At 42.4% G+C, this 19,380-nt stretch overlaps 6 protein-coding genes across 6 annotated transcripts in view; all 6 read left to right on the plus strand.

Moving 5' to 3' along the window:
* LOC306936618 (histone H1-like) overlaps positions 1-19,380 on the plus strand; it is a gene marked incomplete at its 5' end in the record, with an annotated part of 45,696 nt that overhangs the window by 5,484 nt on the left and 20,832 nt on the right. The gene's annotated exons all lie outside the window — the stretch shown is intronic.
* Positions 3,849-4,223, plus strand: LOC306936645 (histone H2B-like; the record flags this gene model as incomplete). The annotated part of the gene is made up of 1 exon (XM_079520230.1): positions 3,849-4,223. The coding sequence occupies one exon, from the start codon at positions 3,849-3,851 to the stop codon at positions 4,221-4,223; it is 375 nt and encodes a 124-aa protein (XP_079376356.1).
* On the plus strand, positions 5,057-5,467 carry LOC306936634 (histone H3.2-like; the record flags this gene model as incomplete). Its single annotated transcript, XM_079520219.1, has 1 exon — positions 5,057-5,467. One exon carries the CDS (start codon positions 5,057-5,059, stop codon positions 5,465-5,467), a length of 411 nt encoding a protein of 136 aa, XP_079376345.1.
* Positions 7,230-7,841, plus strand: LOC306936621 (histone H1-like; the record flags this gene model as incomplete). The annotated part of the gene is made up of 1 exon (XM_079520205.1): positions 7,230-7,841. The coding sequence occupies one exon, from the start codon at positions 7,230-7,232 to the stop codon at positions 7,839-7,841; it is 612 nt and encodes a 203-aa protein (XP_079376331.1).
* LOC306936649 (histone H4) lies at positions 9,279-9,590 on the plus strand (the record flags this gene model as incomplete). The annotated part of the gene is made up of 1 exon (XM_079520236.1): positions 9,279-9,590. One exon carries the CDS (start codon positions 9,279-9,281, stop codon positions 9,588-9,590), a length of 312 nt encoding a protein of 103 aa, XP_079376362.1.
* Positions 12,856-15,735, plus strand: LOC306936625 (uncharacterized protein). Its single transcript, XM_079520209.1, has 4 exons — positions 12,856-13,058; positions 13,618-13,762; positions 14,863-14,999; positions 15,476-15,735. The coding sequence occupies exons 1-4, from the start codon at positions 12,890-12,892 to the stop codon at positions 15,535-15,537; spliced, it is 513 nt and encodes a 170-aa protein (XP_079376335.1). The 5' UTR covers positions 12,856-12,889; the 3' UTR covers positions 15,538-15,735.

Here is a 19,380-nt window from a genome sequence, read left to right on the forward strand (position 1 = left end):
TGGAGCTTCACCAAAATTCATGTGGTTTTATTTTTTCATAAAAATGTTAACTTCCTGTTGATTTTACTAGTTGAAGATCTGGATCCCGATCCACGGATCCAGTCCGGGTTTTCTTCCCAATAAAATGGACAAATCAACAGGAAGTTAACATTTTTATGAAAAAATAAAACCACATGAATTTTGGTGAAGCTCCATATTGTCTGAATCAACTTTGTTTGTGTTTGTTTACGTACTAAAAGAGTGACTTTGAGAGCCGTTTTAGCATACAATGTAAATCAATGAGGAGCATATTTTGAATTATCAATTCTGATCACTGGAACATTTTTTTTTATTTCTTGTCCACATGTGGAGTTACATCATGGCAAGGTAACTACACAACTCAAACCTAAAAAAAAAGTGGTCTTACCCTTTAACAGGAGCCCTCATACAAGGTTTCTTTGACTATGCATGCACCTCTTGGTACCACAGCACCTCAAAGGCCCTTAAAACAAGGCTCCAGACCTCCCAAAAAAAACTGGTCAGGCTCCTACTTGGCCTCACTCCCCGAACCCACCTCACCCCTGCCCACTTTGACAGGCTGGAATGGCTTAGGGTCGAGGACAGAGTACAGCATCTTGCAATGGGTCTGGTCCACAAGATTCGATACACCAACCCAGATTCGGCACAAACAAGGGACTAAATTATTTTCGCTCCTATGCCACCAAAATGTGGAATGCCCTACCAACAGTCATTAAGACATGTGAATCCCTTGACTCCTTCAAAACCGCTCTCAAAGGGCACCTACGGACGGCTGCAATTCCAAACTGTCCCCCGTAAAATCTGAATCCCCCCAAACCGTCCCCCCCTTTTTCCCCTCACTGTATATGTTTATTTTCCCTTTTTACCTCCTTTATGATGAATTCCTGTTCTGTTCTTTGACTATATATAAGTGTCTATTTGTACGTCTCTAAATGTTTTGATGAATTGAACATGGTGGACCCTCTTGTAAACAAGTGTAATGCTTAATTGGGTCGTCCACTCACAGTTAACAGTCTTTGTATTGAGTTTGTGCTTGAAATGTACTGTAATTCTGCAAACTGTTAATACATATTTCAATCAATCAATCAATCAATCAATCAATCAATCAATCAATCAATCAATCAATCAATCAATCAATCAATCAATCAATCAATCAATCAGTGTTGGCTTCTCAAAGTGGAGTGGTGGTTGAGCATGTTTCTAGTAGGTCCAACATATGCACAGTAAAATCCTCAGTGTTAATGTATCCATTTGCAACTCTGAGAGGGCTGCATTGTGGGAGATTTGATTTATTTCCCAGTGGTGTCCAGATTTGTAGGACTATTTTAGCCTGTCATTCATGAATGCCAATATATATCTGTCAAACAAAGAGTTAAACGAACCAAGTCTGTTACAAAAGGTTGGTGTGGTTGAGACCTATGTTGAAATAGTGATTGAGTTTGTATGTGTCAGGTTTTATTATGTGGATTATGTTCCTCCCTGGGTTATTCACATTACTGTAGAAGCTGTGATTAACACCACAGCAGATGACGTTACAACACCAGAGGGAGTTCAACAAACATGCGTGTGCGTGCGTGTCTGTGTGAATGAATTCATGAATGAATACATATTTTATCTCCGTGCCCGGACAATTTCTTGACCCATCCCACATGGGATTATCAGTCACACACAGCAATTAAAACAATAACAAAAAAACAAAACAAAAAAAACAGATTATTACAAACAGTAGTAGTAAACCCACACAGACCTTTTCAGTACATGAAATATATAACCAATCTATAAAACAGTTCATATATAAGTTAATGTAGTTATACGTCACCCTTCGCCATGCCCTGTAAAGATACTCTGAAAAAGCGAAAACATTGTGAAAAATAAACAGAGCAGGGGTGTGGACTTTTTCAAACAATACTACTCTCAGAGCATGATCAGGACACAATAAAATTGATTTTGTTCTCCACCTCGTTCAGATCACAGTATGCACATATCCTGTCCTCCTCAACAATATTTACAATTACAATTTACAATTCAGGCATTTAGCAGACGCTCTTAATCCAGAGCAATTTACATTAAGCAAGAACAGATCACAACATAAAAAGTAGTTATCATGCAACATGCATAAGCTAAGAACGTAACAGTGGAATATCTATATCATTAAACTATGCATATAAACTATTACGTATATAGTATAAAGTGCTATGACTACATAAAATGCAATTCTAGTGCTGTCTACGTAACATGCTATAAATCTGTATAAAAATCACACCCGTGTGAACTGAGTGGTGTAAGGTTTTATATAGCATGATCAGCTCTGATCTGACGTAATGAAATCACACCTGGATGTGATTTCACAACTGGCTTTTTTTGTGCAGAGAAAATGACCATGGTTGCTACGGTCATCCAGTTCACCCGGGTGTGATTTAATTACGTCAGAAATTATTTTGAACATAGCAACCATGCTCATTTTTTTCTGCACACAAAAGCCAGTTGTAGGAGTGGTTTACACCACTCAAAAAGGTAAGTCTACAAAAAGTTCTATCTAAGGGGCTAGGGCACGTGCTTTAAAAATACACATTGCTGAAGCCTAGAATTGAACCTGAGACCACTGGCTCTCTCATCATTCAACTTTGACCGCACCTTATGCCCCACACTACACCGGTCAAGGTCTACTGTGACATGGACACAGCTAGAGGGAAGTGGACAGTCATCCAGAGAAGAGTGGACGGCACTGTGAACATCTACAGACCCTGGGCTCAGTACCAATCTGGGTTTGGAGACGCACATCAGGCGAGTACTGGCTGGGACTGGAGAACATGCATATCCTCACCAACAACAAAATCAAGTTTAAGCTGAGGGTGGACATGGATGACTTTGAGGGAAACACCGTTTGCCTCTTACTCCTCTTTCTCTGTGTATTCTGAGGCTGACGGCTACAAGCTGCAGGTTGCTGGCTTCAGTGACGGAGGAGCAGGGGACTCACTGACCTATCACAATGGTGGGAAATTCTCAACCTTTGACAAAGATCAGGACACCCATGGCCAGAACTATGCATTTAGCATCATGCTAAATGCCTAGTAGTAGTCTATTTTAGTGGGATTCCTTTACAGGATCTCCTCACTTGGTCAACAAAAACACCTTGAATACCTTAACAGGAGCCCTCGTACAAGGTTTCTTTGACTATGCATGCACCTCCTGGTACCACAGCACCTCAACGGCCCTTAAAACTAGGCTCCAGACTTCCCAAAACAAACTGGTCAGGATCCTACTTGGCCTCACCCCCGAACCCACCTCACCCCTGACCACTTTGACAGACAAAGGGCACCTACGGACGGCTGCAATTCGAAACTGGCCTCCGTAAAATCTGAATCCCCCCCACCGCCCACCCCCTTTTCCCCTCACTGTATATTTTTATTTTCCCTTTTTACCTCCCTTATGATGAATTCCTGTTCTGTTCTTTGACTATATAGAAGTGTATATTTGTACATCTCTAAATGTTTTGATGAATTGAACAAGGTGGACCCTCTTGTAAACAAGTGTAATGCTTAATTGGGTCGTCCACTCACAGTTAGCAGTCTTTGTATTGAGTTTGTGCTTGAAATGTACTGTAATTCTGCAAACTGTTAATAAATATGATCAGGCAGGCGGGAGAACATTATACAGAAACAAAGACAGTGTGAGACACCTCCCACTCTGGGTCACATGAGCAGTGCCAGCATAAGCCAATCAACTGCTGGGAGTCGCATATGTCATTTGAATAGGCTTGCTATAAATATTGGTGCAACGCCACGTACAGATCATTTCTTAGCTATTTTCTTCCATACACAGGGAAAACTATGCCTGAAGTAGCGAAACCAGCGCCCAAGAAGGGCTCCAAGAAAGCCGTCGCCAAGACCGCAGCAAAGGGCGGCAAGAAGCGCAGAAAGTCCAGGAAGGAGAGCTATGCCATCTACATATACAAGGTCCTGAAGCAGGTCCACCCTGACACCGGTGTCTCTTCCAAGGCCATGGGCATCATGAACTCCTTCGTCAACGACATCTTTGAGCGCATCGCCGGTGAAGCCTCCAAACTGGCTCACTACAACAAGCGCTCCACCATCTCATCCAGGGAGATTCAGACCGCCGTCCGCCTGCTGCTCCCCGGTGAGCTGGCCAAGCACGCCGTGTCTGAAGGCACCAAGGCTGTGACAAAGTACACTAGCTCCAAGTAAACTGTTCTGTCTGCTCTAAACACAACGGTCCTTTTAAGGACCACCCATCTTCTCCAACAAAGTGTTTATCCTCTTAACATAATGACCAACTATTACATCGCTTGAGATCTAAACCAGTTTGTCCAGTTCGGTTATCGAACGTTTATGTGAAGTGTTCACAGATGACATGAAACATTCTTATTGGGCAATACATTCAGTTAATAATTTTCATATGCAACTACGTATATACAGTACGTTAGAGAAGCTTTCTATTACACTAGTCTCGCTCCACTAAGACTGTAAATTAATTGTATTCTTATGATCCAAGCAATTTATAAACATTACTAAAATGTGTATTTTGTTCTAAGTTGTGAATACATTATTTGTAGGTGCACCTGTATTCTATCATAAAACTCATGATATAGATTAATAAAGACACAGGGTCAATTCAAAAACTGAATACAAACGTGACTTTAAAGCATATAGGCCCTAGCAATGTTTACAGTGCCAATAGAGCGCACGAGTGGGAAAAGAAACGGGATTCAATTAAACAGCAGTGTAGGCTTATTTCACCAATTACTTTTTCCATGTCATACGAAATATGCCTACAGCAATGCATTATCAGTTTGCAATGGAAACTATTTGCACAGCAACCCCAGTGCAGTAGGCTATGGTATTTGTAAGAGTTCCCCTCCAATCGGTGCCAGTGATGCATGATACCTCCCAAACAAGGCGGTACCCTGACCACTGACCAATCAGAGGACGACGGCGTCTCTGGGGCGCTAATAAAAGCAGCAGTTTGCAGTGCCTCTAAGCATTCTATTCTCAACTTCTTTAGAAGAGAACACGATACAATGGCAAGAACCAAGCAGACCGCTCGTAAGTCCACCGGTGGCAAAGCGCCCAGGAAGCAGCTCGCCACCAAGGCAGCTCGTAAGAGCGCGCCGGCAACCGGTGGCGTGAAGAAGCCTCACCGTTACAGGCCCGGTACAGTGGCTCTGAGGGAGATCCGTCGTTACCAGAAATCCACCGAGCTGCTGATCCGCAAGCTGCCCTTCCAGCGCCTGGTGAGGGAGATTGCCCAGGACTTCAAGACCGACCTGCGCTTCCAAAGCTCTGCCGTCATGGCTCTCCAGGAGTCTGCCGAGGCTTATCTGGTCGGTCTGTTTGAGGACACCAACCTGTGCGCCATCCACGCAAAGAGGGTGACCATCATGCCCAAAGACATCCAGCTGGCCCGTCGTATCCGCGGAGAACGTGCTTAGACTAATCTGTCACAACCCCAAAACGGCTCTTTTAAGAGCCACCAAATGTGTTATTTGAAGAGAAATCATTCCGTTCAATAGTATATTTGACAATAAGCCAATAATTACTGATTATTAAAAACGGTCAACGTGTTGCATGTTTGTCTATAGTTATTAGTTATCAGCCTATTAACAGCCATAATTACATATGCTACAATAACTAATTCTTTTAGCCAGTTATGTAGATACATTGGTGAATATTTTTGATTAATTACTATATATAAATAATATGGAGGCTTTTGGTCTGGTTTTACTGATCTGATTTACTAATTAGTAATAATAATGCGTCTAGCTGAAATAATTGTATTTAATGTGATTTAAATCACTTCAATCACTCACATTGACACATTCAGCTCCACCCTGTGGGGTGTTGTTGAACTCAACATGATGCTTCACACCAAAACCAGCAGCAGCTATTCATAGTCCTGGAATGAGACTCTTCTGTACAAAGCAAGTGTAGAGAGGAGAGCTTTGGTGTAAATATAATCTGCATGTCTATCAGCGTTTGCTTCTCAAAGTGGAGGTGGGGGTTGAGCGTTGAACATGTTTCCAGTATTGGGGGAGAGGGGGTTATTTTAATTGTTGTGTGTTAAATGTCTCTGTCTCTAGGAGGAAAAACTAAAATAAAGTACAATTGGGTGACTATTATTGCTTGGCAATGGGCCACTTGCTTTTAATGAAAAGCATGTACACCCAGGTTGGTGTTTTTCTATATACTGTAGTAGAGTGATAAACAAATGTCTTGTGTTGGGTGACATTGTGAGAAGACTGTAATAGTTCAGTAAAACAGAGAGCGAGAGAGAGAGTGTGTGTGTGTGTCAGTGTTTTTCATGACTCCATTTGTTCTAAATAACACAATGAGGTGGGCTACTATGAAAGGCAAAGCCATTTTTATTTCAACAAGGCAATTCAATGTGCTTTACACAGAACATCAAGCAATGGCAATTTGTGAAATGGCACTAGGGAATATTCCTATATATTTTGTATTTTATTTACAAAGAATACAATGATGAGTTAATCATATGCTTTGCAGCATGGCACATTGCACCATGAAATATTCTAGGCATACCTGAGAAGTGTCTCCATAATCAAATATACAATATATCTTAGTTTTCTGATCACAGTGAGTTATTTGTCCAAAATTAACCACGTTTTCCAACAGATGGCATTCTGTCATTGGAAGTTGAGATCAACTCCACCATCATGCTTTCCTTGAACTGGAGTGTGTTTACTGTGGTCAGAAAACATTATATTTATAGCAAAACGGATGACATAACAAAATCATAGTTTATGGTATCGCTTCACCAGGAATCTCTGCTAAATTGATTGTGAGTATTGTTGTTATTACAACATAGTTTACAATATTTTAGAAGAAAAATGACAAAGGCAACACACTGATCTGACTCTAGACAGGTGATGTTTTGAAGTTATTACTAAAAAGGAGTGCACTGCTTTCATCTTAGATATATTCATGACAGAAAGGCACATGTGTGTTAACTGGTCAGCTCTTTGTCGCATTAAATAATATACACAGTAGTTTGTTATAACTTGTTTTAATCGAGGAGAAAACACAAATGGCACAAGAGAGAAGAGGGCCTGTGTGTGTGTTGACTCTACATGGTTCTCATGTGGTGTTTAAGTCCAGCCCCGTTCAGAGCGTTCAGCATCAGTCTGTGAGAGTTTACTTGAGAGAAGGAACAGCAACCTATTATCCGAGACAATAATGGCAGAAGTCGCACCAGCACCCGCTCCGGCACCGGCCAAGGCCGCCAAGAAGAAGGCAGCACCCCAACCCAAGAAGACCGGCCCCAGCGTCGCTGAGCTGGTCGTCAAGGCCGTGTCCGCCTCCAAGGAGCGGAGCGGTGTGTCCCTGGCTGCGGTCAAGAAGGCTCTGGCTGCCGGCGGTTACGATGTTGAGAAGAACAAGTCCCGCGTTAAGATCGCCGTCAAGAGCCTGGTCGCTAAAGGTACACTGGTCCAGCTCAAAGGCACTGGCGCGTCTGGCTCTTTCAAGATTAGCAAGACTGCAGAAGCGGTTAAGGTAAAGAAACCTGTTGCTAAGAAAGCAGTCAAAGCAAAGAAGCCTGCTGCAGCCAAGAAACCCGTAGCGGCTAAGAAGCCCAAGAAGGTGGCAGCAAAGAAGCCCGTAGCCGCCAAGAAATCACCCAAGAAAGCCAAGAAGCCTGCCGCCAAGAAAGTAGTAGCTAAAAGCCCGAAGAAGGCCACCAAGAGCCCCAAGAAAGTGGCTAAGAAGCCCGCAGCACCCAAAAAAGCTCCAGCCAAGAAGGTTGCCAAACCCAAGGCAGCAAAGAAGGCAGCTCCCAAAAAGAAGTAAACTGTCTGCACTCTGCTCATCTGTATACCCACAAAGGCTCTTTTAAGAGCCAACCATATTATTTTATAAGAGTATCTTCTTTGTCTACATCTACACCATGGACACATGTGCTGGGATAATCAGTTTATTACTACATTAATAGTAAAATAAGGCCCTTGCTCAAATATAATAGTGAAGTTATGTGTAAGTTACATGCAGTTTGCCTATGTTCTAAGGCCACTAGGCCAGGGCATTTCTCCCTGAAAGTTTCTCTCAATTTCTTGAGTCACTGTTTGATTTGGTTCAAACTTCAAAAAAACGACAATGAATAGTGGACATGATATATTTAATCATAATCATTCATTCAAACCTTTTATTCTCCAGAGTTTCCCTCATTTGCAGTGTTGTCGAGATACAGTACAACATAATACATTTCCTAGCGATAAACAAATAAAAGGAAAAAATATAAACAGTAACCAACCACTCTACTACATAATTACAACTAGACATTGTGTGCAGTAGCCTGGTTAATAAACCAGACCGAATCAGCCGTTGGCAAAAAAAAAACATACCCTACCCCCTTAGACTGCACTTTTTTAGACTTAGATAGCATTTGAAACAGACTTATAGCATGTCATGTAGACAGCACAATAACAGTACAGCATAGTATAATATATATGTATAGCTTATATGTATAGTGTCATTATATATAGATATGTTCTAGTTACGTTCTTACCTTACGCATGTTTCTTGATAAATGCTGTTTATATATGTGATGTATTCCCATGCTTTTTGTTCTTGCTTAATGTAAATCGCTCTGGATTAAGAGCGTCTGCTAAATGCCTAAATTTTATTGTAACATCAATTTATACATTATTGTATCAGTCTCTTGGATTGACAAAAAATAATAATAGGGGGAATTATTAACAGCATGATAGAGGGGTTGACTACTAGCAATATTACTGTAAACTATCCGAAGGTGATGTGACAACAAAGAACCAGGTCTCAGGAGGGGTATGTTACATAGCCTACTACTGTACATAGGCTACGCAATATCATATTGTATTACATTAAAATAGAGTTAAAGTTTAACTGATGCACCCAATGGGTGATGAACCAAAGGGGGAGGAGTGTGCGTGTGTGCGTGTGTGCGTGTGCGTGTGTGTGTGCGTGTGTGTGTGTGCGTGTGTGTGTGTGTGTGTGTGTGTGTGTGTGTGTGTGTGTGTGTGTGTGTGTGTGTGTGTGTGTGTGTGTGTGTGTGTGTGTGTGTGTGAGAGAGAGAGAGAGAGAGAGAGCGAGAGAGAGAGAGGTGGGCGGGGTTTAGTAACGCCCACGCAGCTCGCTCTGCCTGTCCTCCCCTAAGGTCCTCCCTTACGTCCTCAGAACACACATAAAAGAGCAAGTCTCTAGGCTCTGAAATCACTCAGTTTTCTGACTCCAACTACAGCATAACTCAAAATGTCAGGAAGAGGCAAGGGAGGAAAAGGCCTAGGAAAAGGAGGTGCCAAGCGTCATCGCAAAGTGCTTCGTGATAACATCCAGGGAATCACCAAGCCCGCTATCCGCCGACTCGCTCGCCGTGGCGGCGTGAAGCGTATTTCCGGTCTGATCTACGAGGAGACCCGCGGTGTCCTCAAGGTGTTCCTGGAGAACGTGATCCGTGACGCAGTCACCTACACCGAGCACGCCAAGAGAAAGACTGTGACCGCCATGGATGTTGTCTATGCTCTGAAGAGACAGGGCCGCACTCTGTACGGCTTCGGAGGCTAATAATGCTGACTTGATCTACCAACAACTAAAAGGCTCTTTTAAGAGCCACCCACACTTTCTTTACAGAGTTTGTTTCATTCAAGTAGGCAATATTTGCATTGTATAAAGTTTGCATATGAGCCATGATTCATGGACTAACCGGAATACCGGTAGATCTGAATAAAACGCGTTCTGAAATACCGCACTGTAGCCCCCTCTCATCCTCCCCAGTGGAGGGAAGGGTTCGAGCTAGCCGTTGGCCTCCTGTGGCCATGACGCACTGACACGTTTTATACTGCCAGTAGTCCATGGTGTAAAAACCCACTTTGCACATGTAACTTCCAGCAAGCTACACAAGCGAATATGTGATACAACATGAAGACGCTGTATAGTCATGATACATATAGAGAAACCAGTGTCCATTGGTACCGCATCTATATTGTCTAGTCTAGAGAGCTACTATGCATATAGGCCTACATGGTGTTTAGTTTTTTACTATATGCAGATTAAATTCACACCCACTTTCCAGCATCTATCAATTGATTCGGTTTGGGACTATGGTTTGGGATAAATTGAGTTCCCATACCGGGAGGCGAACCCGGAGTGGAATGTGACTGTATATACATGATGCACTAAATTCATATCACATAATGCTTCAAGTTTGCAAATTATAATTGCTTTGTGTGTCAGGGACATGGATCATAGAAATATCGTCTCGGATTAGTAGCAAATAGACTTGACTGCAGTAAACTATTCATTAAATGTGTTTAATGAATTTGTTTTTATCATAATTATATATCCATACCCTAGTCTATATTTTAGCGGGAGATATATTTAGCAATATATCAGGCAGGCTGGAGAACCATGGGAGAACATTATGCAGAAACCCTCCGGTATATCACGTGAACATTGGCAGCCGTTAGCCACAAACTGCCAAAATTGATTTTAAAAGAGGGGGAAATCTTAACCACTGTGTGTGTATATAAAGGACCCTCTCTAAAATGAGAAGCTTCATGCATCTCAAATGGCTAATGCACTGTAACACCCCCCCCCCCCTTAACACTTGCTATGCATAAGACATTATATAACCTATAACCACTATGTGTGTGTGTGTGTGTGTGTGTGTGTGTGTGTGTGTGTGTGTGTGTGTGTGTGTGTGTGTGTGTGTGTGTGTGTGTGTGTGTGTGTGTTTAATATAGCATTGTGTCTACATTTGTTTGTTTGTGATGTCCACCTCGACCTGCACCCTCTGTTTTAACATAGGTTGATTGTGTCCAGATAGTCAGGGAATATTATCTGTATAATCTGGGAATACATTTCCCACCAAGAATTTTCTTCACCAATGTTTTTGTAAAGGTGTATACTAACATATCCCACATTGGTTTATATTCAACCACCCTAGGGGAATTTTTGACATGCTGCTGAAAGTTGGGGTACCATCAACAGCCAATACAATACAATAAAATGTTCTAAATTTCATTATGCTTTAAATAGCATGTGACTCTCCCGCCCTCTTGAATGGCTGCTCACAGGACAACAGGACCCAGCTTCAACCTAGCCTTTTATGGGTGAAATTCAAGTGAATGACATAGAAAAAAGGATCTCTGAGGACAGGAGGAGACAGGAAGTTCTACCAGCAAAACATTTCTACATTGTAGAAACTCAAGGCCACAAGGCCTGGTCAAGGGTGTGGCACTAAACTGAGAAACGTGTTATTGACACATGAGCCATGTGAGGACACTTGCACACTCATGCACGCGCACATGCACACTCATGCAAGCACTTCCATCTGACACACAAACACAGACACATACACAAGTAGAGAGATGGCTGTCAGGTTGAGACCGAAATTCCAAGAAGTAAACATATCAGCATGACAACTAATATAGGAGTCTGCACACAAAAATAGAAGGAGTGGTTGGGTCAATAAACAAATAAAAAAATGCACGCGCACGCATACACGCACAGTCGGTCGACTACCAATGTTAACTTAATAAATGATGCAAATCTCTTTCTGGGTCCAAGCAGTCTGTCTCTGCCCCAAAAAGCTAGAATTTCAAACCCACAAAATGTATTTTTTTTGTTATTTTAATATCCATTGGATGACATGCCCCAATCTCTTAACTGCCCATGGCCCATGGACATGGGAGAAAACGGATTAGAAAGTACACCAGAAACACACATAGCTGTCTATAGGAGTGGTTGCACCACTCAAAAATCACACCTGTGTGAAGTGAGGGCCGCTCTTCATTGTAGATCATCTATTCATTGTCAATGGGAAATTAATCTTTGTGTAGGACGAAATAGCCGATTTGCTCGTTGACATACATTCTTCATTCATTGTCAATGGCATTTAATGTTTGTTTTAGGACAAAAATCTACACTATATGAATATAGGAGGGGCTAGCGCCCCTCAAAAATCACACCTGTGTGAAGTGAGGGGCGCTCTTATCGTACAGCATATCGTAAAATAGGCACTAAGCCAATTTGCTCAGACACATAAATTCTCCATTCCATGGGAATTGAATTGGACAAAAAGAGCCAATTTGCACGTCCACATCAGAGGCGTATCTACAATGGAAAGGCGAGGGCAGGCGACCGCCTGTCCAAATCCATTTCTCGCCTGGCCAAAATCCATACAATGATAAAAAAAGAGGACAAAAACAAGATCTGAGAACTATTAATGGACAGCTGATTGGCCGTTGTGGTAGAGCGCGACCCTCAATCACCCATTGGAATGTAAATGCATGCCTTTCAGCCTTTGTATCCTACTCGTCTGGCAGGTATATCTCTTTGAAAACCTTTAGTGCTACGATTGTGCGCGGGGAGACGACAATTAACACATATCTTGCCTGGCCAATTCCTGGATACGCCACTGGTCCATATATGACGTACATCCTACCATTCATTGTCAATGGGAATTTAATGTTTGTGTAAGAAGAAAATCATCAAAAAATTCATCCACCCGCCATTGTTAATCCTTCATGTAAACAACGACACACAAGCAGAGGAACTGATCTGTCTGTCTGTCTGTCTGTCTGTCTGTCTGTCTGTCTGTCTGTCTGTCTGTCTGCCTGCCTGCCTGCCTGCCTGCCTGCCTGCCTGCCTGCCTGCCTGCCTGCCTGCCTGCCTGCCTGCCTGCCTGCCTGCCTGCCTGCATGCCTGTCTACCTGTCTACCTGGTTGCATGCCTGCCTGGCCTGCCTGCCTATATCTTATGGACGTCATGTTGAAAAAGGGGCTGTTCCACCTAGAGGTGGGTGAGTATAAAGCGTCTGCATGCTGTGTGCAGGATTAGTATCACAGTCACTGCCTGTCAGGATGAAGACCATCAGCGGAGCTTTGCTGCTCTTCCTCTTCTGTGTGTGTGAGGCTGGGACCGACATTCACTTTCAGCTGAGCATCGACCACCATCAGAACCCAGAAGAACATGAGAACCCACAACCTGAGAACCCAGGACCAGTGGCGACCACCACTCCAGAGCCACACGGTAGGGATGATCCAGACCACTTCAATATGCTTGTGCAAAACTCCATGTAACCACGTGACCCGTTAACCATTTTGCTATTAGTAAAGTAAATTTTATAAAGTATTTTGAATTGTACACAATAATAATAGGCCGCCCCCTTTTTTGTCGTTGAAAGTGTATTTTTTTCCCATTGTTATTATTATTATTATTATTATTATTATTATTATTATTATTATTATTATTATTATTATTATTATTATTATTATTATTATTACATTTTCACAATCTAAAGCCGGCTACCTTCTAATGTTTTAATAATTTGTGCGACAGATGTATGCATATGACGGTAGGCCTATAGAGTTTCATGTGACGAGCTTAATGTAATTGTGAAAATATAATAATGAAATGATTGAACGACAGAACTAGTGTACTCTCTGCTAGCGTGAAAATATAATAATGAAGGCATTAGAGCTCTGGACTAGAGCTAGCCACTACTATGCCCAGCTTTGTGTGTTTGTGTGTATACCACATAGTGACGATTCAATCGGCAGAGCACGGAATGTGATGTTTTTTTTTCCAGCTGGATATGGTCCATACCCCATCAAGCTTCTGGTGATGAATAGCATAGAGAACACCCCCAATAACACCTACTGCATCGAGGTGGCCTACAGAGGTGTTCTAATTGGAGCCATGAGGAGGATTGAGATGGCCTACAACAACTTCACGTAAGATGACAGCACTGTTGGTTTAGGCTAAATTTATAGCATGCAAACCTTGGTTCTTCACTCAAAGCTGATTACATGCCCAAATAGTTGGGTTTGCTTATCCTGATTAACACCTCTGCATTTGGTAAATCAGACAATTGTGAGTCATTGACCATTTATTGTGTTTATTAGCATGTCCAACAGCTAATCTTACCGGGGTCCCCATTCACACAAAAACATGACATGCATCATGTGTCTGGGTAAGGCTAAGAATGTGTTAACTTCATTACTGCGTAAACATGCCAATTAAGTCCTCTAGTGACACTAGTGTGTTGTTTGTGAGACAGGAAAAACAGGTTAGAGAATAAGAGATGAGATTTAATACCCATCACAGAGTTATCATGTCTGCCAAAAAAATTGACATCTTAATCCCAATTCTTTTTTTAAACACACACAACATATCTATCTCACAAGCTCACAGCACATCACTCGCAGCACATTACGAGCTTCTTTATTTTTCCACCTATCTAACCATAACAAAGTTTATTTAAAAAAATAAAAATAAAATAAAAGTGCCCAGATGAACACGAACGTAGACTACAGCCCAACATATAGTAGTATTTATTTGAAATAATTGGGAAGGTTGGCGTTGGGTCATAACTGCTAATGATGTAAACTAAAACGCTATGCTTACCAGAAGGAACCCAACAAAATGCAGGCCTCTTACTTACCTAAATTAAAAACTCAGTACAAATGGGAAAAAATATATATGTTGGTCAGCCGCCAGCCACCCCTGAGCTCCATGAGGCTGCAAAGTGAATTGTGCTTCCCATGCATGGCAACTAACAAACTTAGTTAAAAGGGTCCTTCTGCACACCTGCTCCTGGTGCGTAGGAGTGTAGGAGTCAATAGGCTATACATGAGACAGGGAGAAAGGAATCCTGCACACTTACAGTGAAAGGTTTCAGTCACACTGACCTCATCAGGTACTGTATCTCTGACTAAGTAATAACAAACATAGAAAAGATACAAGATTCAAATGTTCCCTCTCCTCTCCTCTCCTCTCCTCTCCTCTCCTCTCCTCTCCTCTCCTCTCCTCTCCTCTCCTCTCCTCCTTCCAGTTTCACCTACAGTGAACACTTGGACTATGGACCCTACCTGGAGAATGTAAACGGTTTGGCTGGGAATGCTACAGAACATACCTACTGGCAGATACTGGGGACCACGGAAGATGGTACAATCAAGCCAACTGATGTTGGTGAGTCTCTGCTGTTTTCCTAACTAAAACCATATGCAATAAAACAATACATATTACAAAAAAAGTAAAAGTAACACTAACTAGAACTACTCCTTTTTACAAAAACTAGCATTTAAAAAAACCTGAAACTAAACTGAAATGTTATTGTTTTTAATTTTGCAAAATAGAATAAGAAAATTCAAAACCTACATATCTCTCTCTCTCTCTCTCTCTCTCTCTCTCTCTCTCTCTCTCTCTCTCTCTCTCTCTCTCTCTCTCTCTCTCTCCCCTCTACCGTGGGCCGATCATGTTCACACGCAATTTGCACAACTTTAAAGATGAAACGGAAGTGGGGAGGAGGCGTCCCATCCGCTTTATCATCTGTTCATTTTCAGAGCTTCCGTTGCTCAAGACTGTACGACCGGAAGTATTTTGAAATTTCTGTGTGTCTGTTCGTCTATCTTCCTGTGTTACTATACTCTTTCTATTGCTTGCAGGTATTGGCTGTTACATTCCTAAGCGCAACGAGCAAGTGTACCTGAAATACACCAGTTATTGAAGTGCTTGGAGTCCCTGCCCTCGCACCTACCCATCAATCTGAATTACCAGTTATTGAAGATCAATCTGCGATGAGCCACTGTGAGACAATCCCGTTTTTGTCACGAGAATCAAATTATTGTCATGAGAGAATAATGTTACTAATTAAACAAATATCTCTGTGGTGATTTGAATAAATCTGTGGAACTTGAAAAACTCAGCTGGTTTAAGTCACAAATGTCTGTTGTTGTGGATCATGCATAGAAACGGAATTTTCTCTGAAGAGGTGAGTGCTAGGAGGTGAGGTCTTTTATGATGATCTCCTGTTTTTTTGTTATATAGAAGTGTATATTTTTACGTCTCTAAATGTTCTGATGAATTGAAAATGGTGGACCCTATTGTAAACAAGTGTAATGCTTTATGTGGTGTAGTCCAAAGTTTCTGTATTGAGTTGTGCTTGAAGTATATGTGTACCTATACTGTTAATAAATCGATCAAAGGTGGAGTCTGAAGAGGTGAGTGCTAGGGGGTGCTAGGGGGTGAGGTGGAGTTTGAAGAGGTGAGTGCTAGGGGGTGAGGTGGAGTTTGAAGAGGTGAGTGCTAGGGGGTGAGGTGGAGTTTGAAGAGGTGAGTGCTAGGGGGTGAGGTGGAGTTTGAAGAGGTGAGTGCTATAGGGGTGAGGTGGAGTTGCTAGGGGGTGAGGTGGAGTTTGTAGAGGTGAGTGCTAGGGGGTGAGGTGGAGTTTGAAGAGGTGAGTGCTAGGGGGTGAGGTGGAGTTTGAAGAGGTGAGTGCTAGGGGGTGAGGTGGAGTTTGAAGAGGTGAGTGCTAGGGGGTGATGTGGAGTTTGAAGAGGTGAGTGCTAGGGGGTGAGGTGGAGTTTGAAGAGGTGAGTGATATAGGGTGAGGTGAGTCTTCAGAATACGGCTGGGAATTAGGATTGAGAATGCAGTTCTGTCTACGATGGGGACTGTATTCCACAGTTTGGGAGCCAGGAGGGAGAAGAGAAGACTGTAGGTCGGACGGACGTGTGGAGCGTTGTCCCGGGTGTCTTTAGCGAAGTTGTTTTAGGTACAGCACGTTCCATCCAGTGCTATTGCTGATCTAAGTGAGCGGGAGGGGCTGTAGGGTTGTATCAGGCCTCGAGGGTATGGGCATGCCATGAGCCATGAGTCTGACTTTAAAGAGTCCAGTGGTACAGTACGTGGTCTGGTTTATGTAAACATTGGTACCGCCCGAGCTCCCATATAATTATCATATTCACAGTGCCCACATAGACATTTAAAAGCACTGTTTATTACTGTCTGTCTATTGTATGTTTTACAACATGGAACCCCATCAAGGACCACTGGTGGTCCCCGGACCACTGGTGGTCCCCGGACCACTGGCTGAAAACCAGTGAGTCATAGATGATTGTCTCCACCAGGCGGAAGGCATGGGGTGAGAGTATGTTTTCCACTCCGTCCATATGTGTGTCCGTGAGTGTGTGTGCGTCCGTCCGTACGACTGTTACCAGCTAATCTTCGGCACCGTTAACCCAGTCGATGCCAAGTTTTGCACACACACTCCCTGGATGCCAACGATGAACCTCTGCCCCAAATCTTCCAGAATGGCCTGTTATAGCGCCACCAGGAGGCCGACTTTAGAAAAACACACTTTTTGATATTGCTCCTCCAGATTTTGTCCAAAAATCCTGCAAATCGTTACACACCATCTCTATAGTCATGTGTTCAAGACGGATCCGTCCGATACTTCATATTCCATCCTAATTGGCTAACATTGGCTTTCAATTTTGCAGGATTTGCCCGTTTTGAACAAAAGCCTCAAATCATGAACGCAGCGTGCAATTTATGTGAAATCGTTCACAGACTTTCCTACTATAGGTTGAGGAATATATCCCACCCTTTGATGGCCTGTTATAGCGCCACCAGCAGGTGGATTTTTGCACGACACATTTTTGGAACAAAATGCCTCAAATGATCCAATTCCCATCCAAGGCGTAAGAAGAAATGGCCCCCTTTTCACATTGGCCTATTATAGCGCCACCAGGAGGCCACAACCTGACCTGGCCTGGTGGAGACCTGTGCCCCGTGGGGTACTTTATCTAGTTAGATATGCTCTGTCCCATTTTGGTAGGAGAGTCAGTCAGAATGAATATACCCCCATATCAATTTACTTGGCCTATATAATGTGAATGATTATTTATAAAACAATCCTTTTAACGTGATGCAAATTGTCACTGTGTAAATAGAACATTAAAATACATGAAAATGCACGTGCCATTATATTGTGTATTACTATTTTGCTCTCCAGCATGTTCACCATGAAAAGCAGGCAACGTTGCATGACATGACTTTTATTTGAGGCTCACAGATTCATGTTACAGATACTATTGTCTTGTATTATTAATGACAGGGATGCTGGGTCACCTGGGTGGACTGGAGGCTGATCCTCCCAGTGTCTTTGTCAAGGAGCAGTATATCGAAGAAGCACATTAACACGTTAATTCATACGCAACACACTCACCAACTTTAGGTCAATGTTTATACCATCTAAAATGTAACACATACACAGTATAAGCACGTTTGTCTAAAATGATCAAAAGGCTTCAAAGAGAGTGAAAATAGCTTATAAACTCACATCACGTCGCATTATGCGGCAGGTTGTGACCTTGTAGATCGCCTATCTGTGCTACTTGTAAAATATTCTTCCTAACGTGGTGCGCTTTGGGAGCGTGCCTGAAGATGTCTAGGTCCAACATGTCCGTACATAAATAATATAGCATATACATTTATTTCATTATAATGTATATGTCTTCTCAAAATATTGACAATCTAATAAGCCACAAGAGGTCTCAGGTTACCATGGATTTTATAATGGCTGAGAGGCGTAGATATAGACCCGACGCAATAGCGGAGGGTCTTCTACCCTCTCGCCAGAGCAAGCCACACGTCCTTGTTTTGCTTGTGACAGGATAATAGCGCTTCATGTCTTTACGGGGCCACCCGGAGCCACACATTCACAGTCATATGAGCGCGGGCTATGCTTACACGCCCGCACGGCCAGCGTGTGTAAGGCAATCAAGTGCTCCCCTTCTCCAGTTCAGATACAGAGCTGAGGGATCAGCTGGGAATGATATAAAGTGATTGAAAGTGTGGATTATCGTTGATTTTACAACGGTAACCAGCCAATCAGAATCAAGTATTGGGACTAACCGTTTTAGAATAGTTGGTCAAATATCCTATTAGCTTCCTTCCCCATTCTCTGCCTATGGTTTCTGGTAATATTTTTGACCACTTATTTTGTATGTGAGAAAATCAATAATTTGAATAAATAATTGAATCATCTGAATAAAGTTTATTTTAAAAGCAGGAACACTAGGAGATACCGTAACTTCACATGAAATAACAACATAGAAAACTGACAAAACAGTGGAGAAGGCCTATATAGACACACGGATAACAGGACACAGGTGAACACAACTGACAATCAACAGTGGGATAGGCTGGGGAACTAAGAGGACACAGGTGGAAACACTGACAAATCAGAAGGTTAGACAAGGCAGGTACAGAACTACAGAACTACAGGGGCAGACCATAGAGTATATAAAAGGATAGAGACTGAACTGGCGCGAAGCTCCGCCCCCCCAGCTATTCATGTCAGTGGAAGGCACAGAACAATACTGCAAAATGAAGGTACAGCAGTGTAACAAAAAGGTAAACTCTAACTGGAAAATAACAAGGAACGCATCAAAACATTGATGACAAAAAAAGCTTCAAAGATTGTTTTTGATCATTTTGAAACACCACAATGTACAATTTTAACGTGAAGACCAAAAGGAAATACTTATAGATACATTTCCCTGCA

Source organism: Electrona antarctica (assembly GCF_951216825.1).
Source record: "Electrona antarctica genome assembly, chromosome: 14".
Lineage (NCBI taxonomy): Eukaryota > Metazoa > Chordata > Actinopteri > Myctophiformes > Myctophidae > Electrona > Electrona antarctica.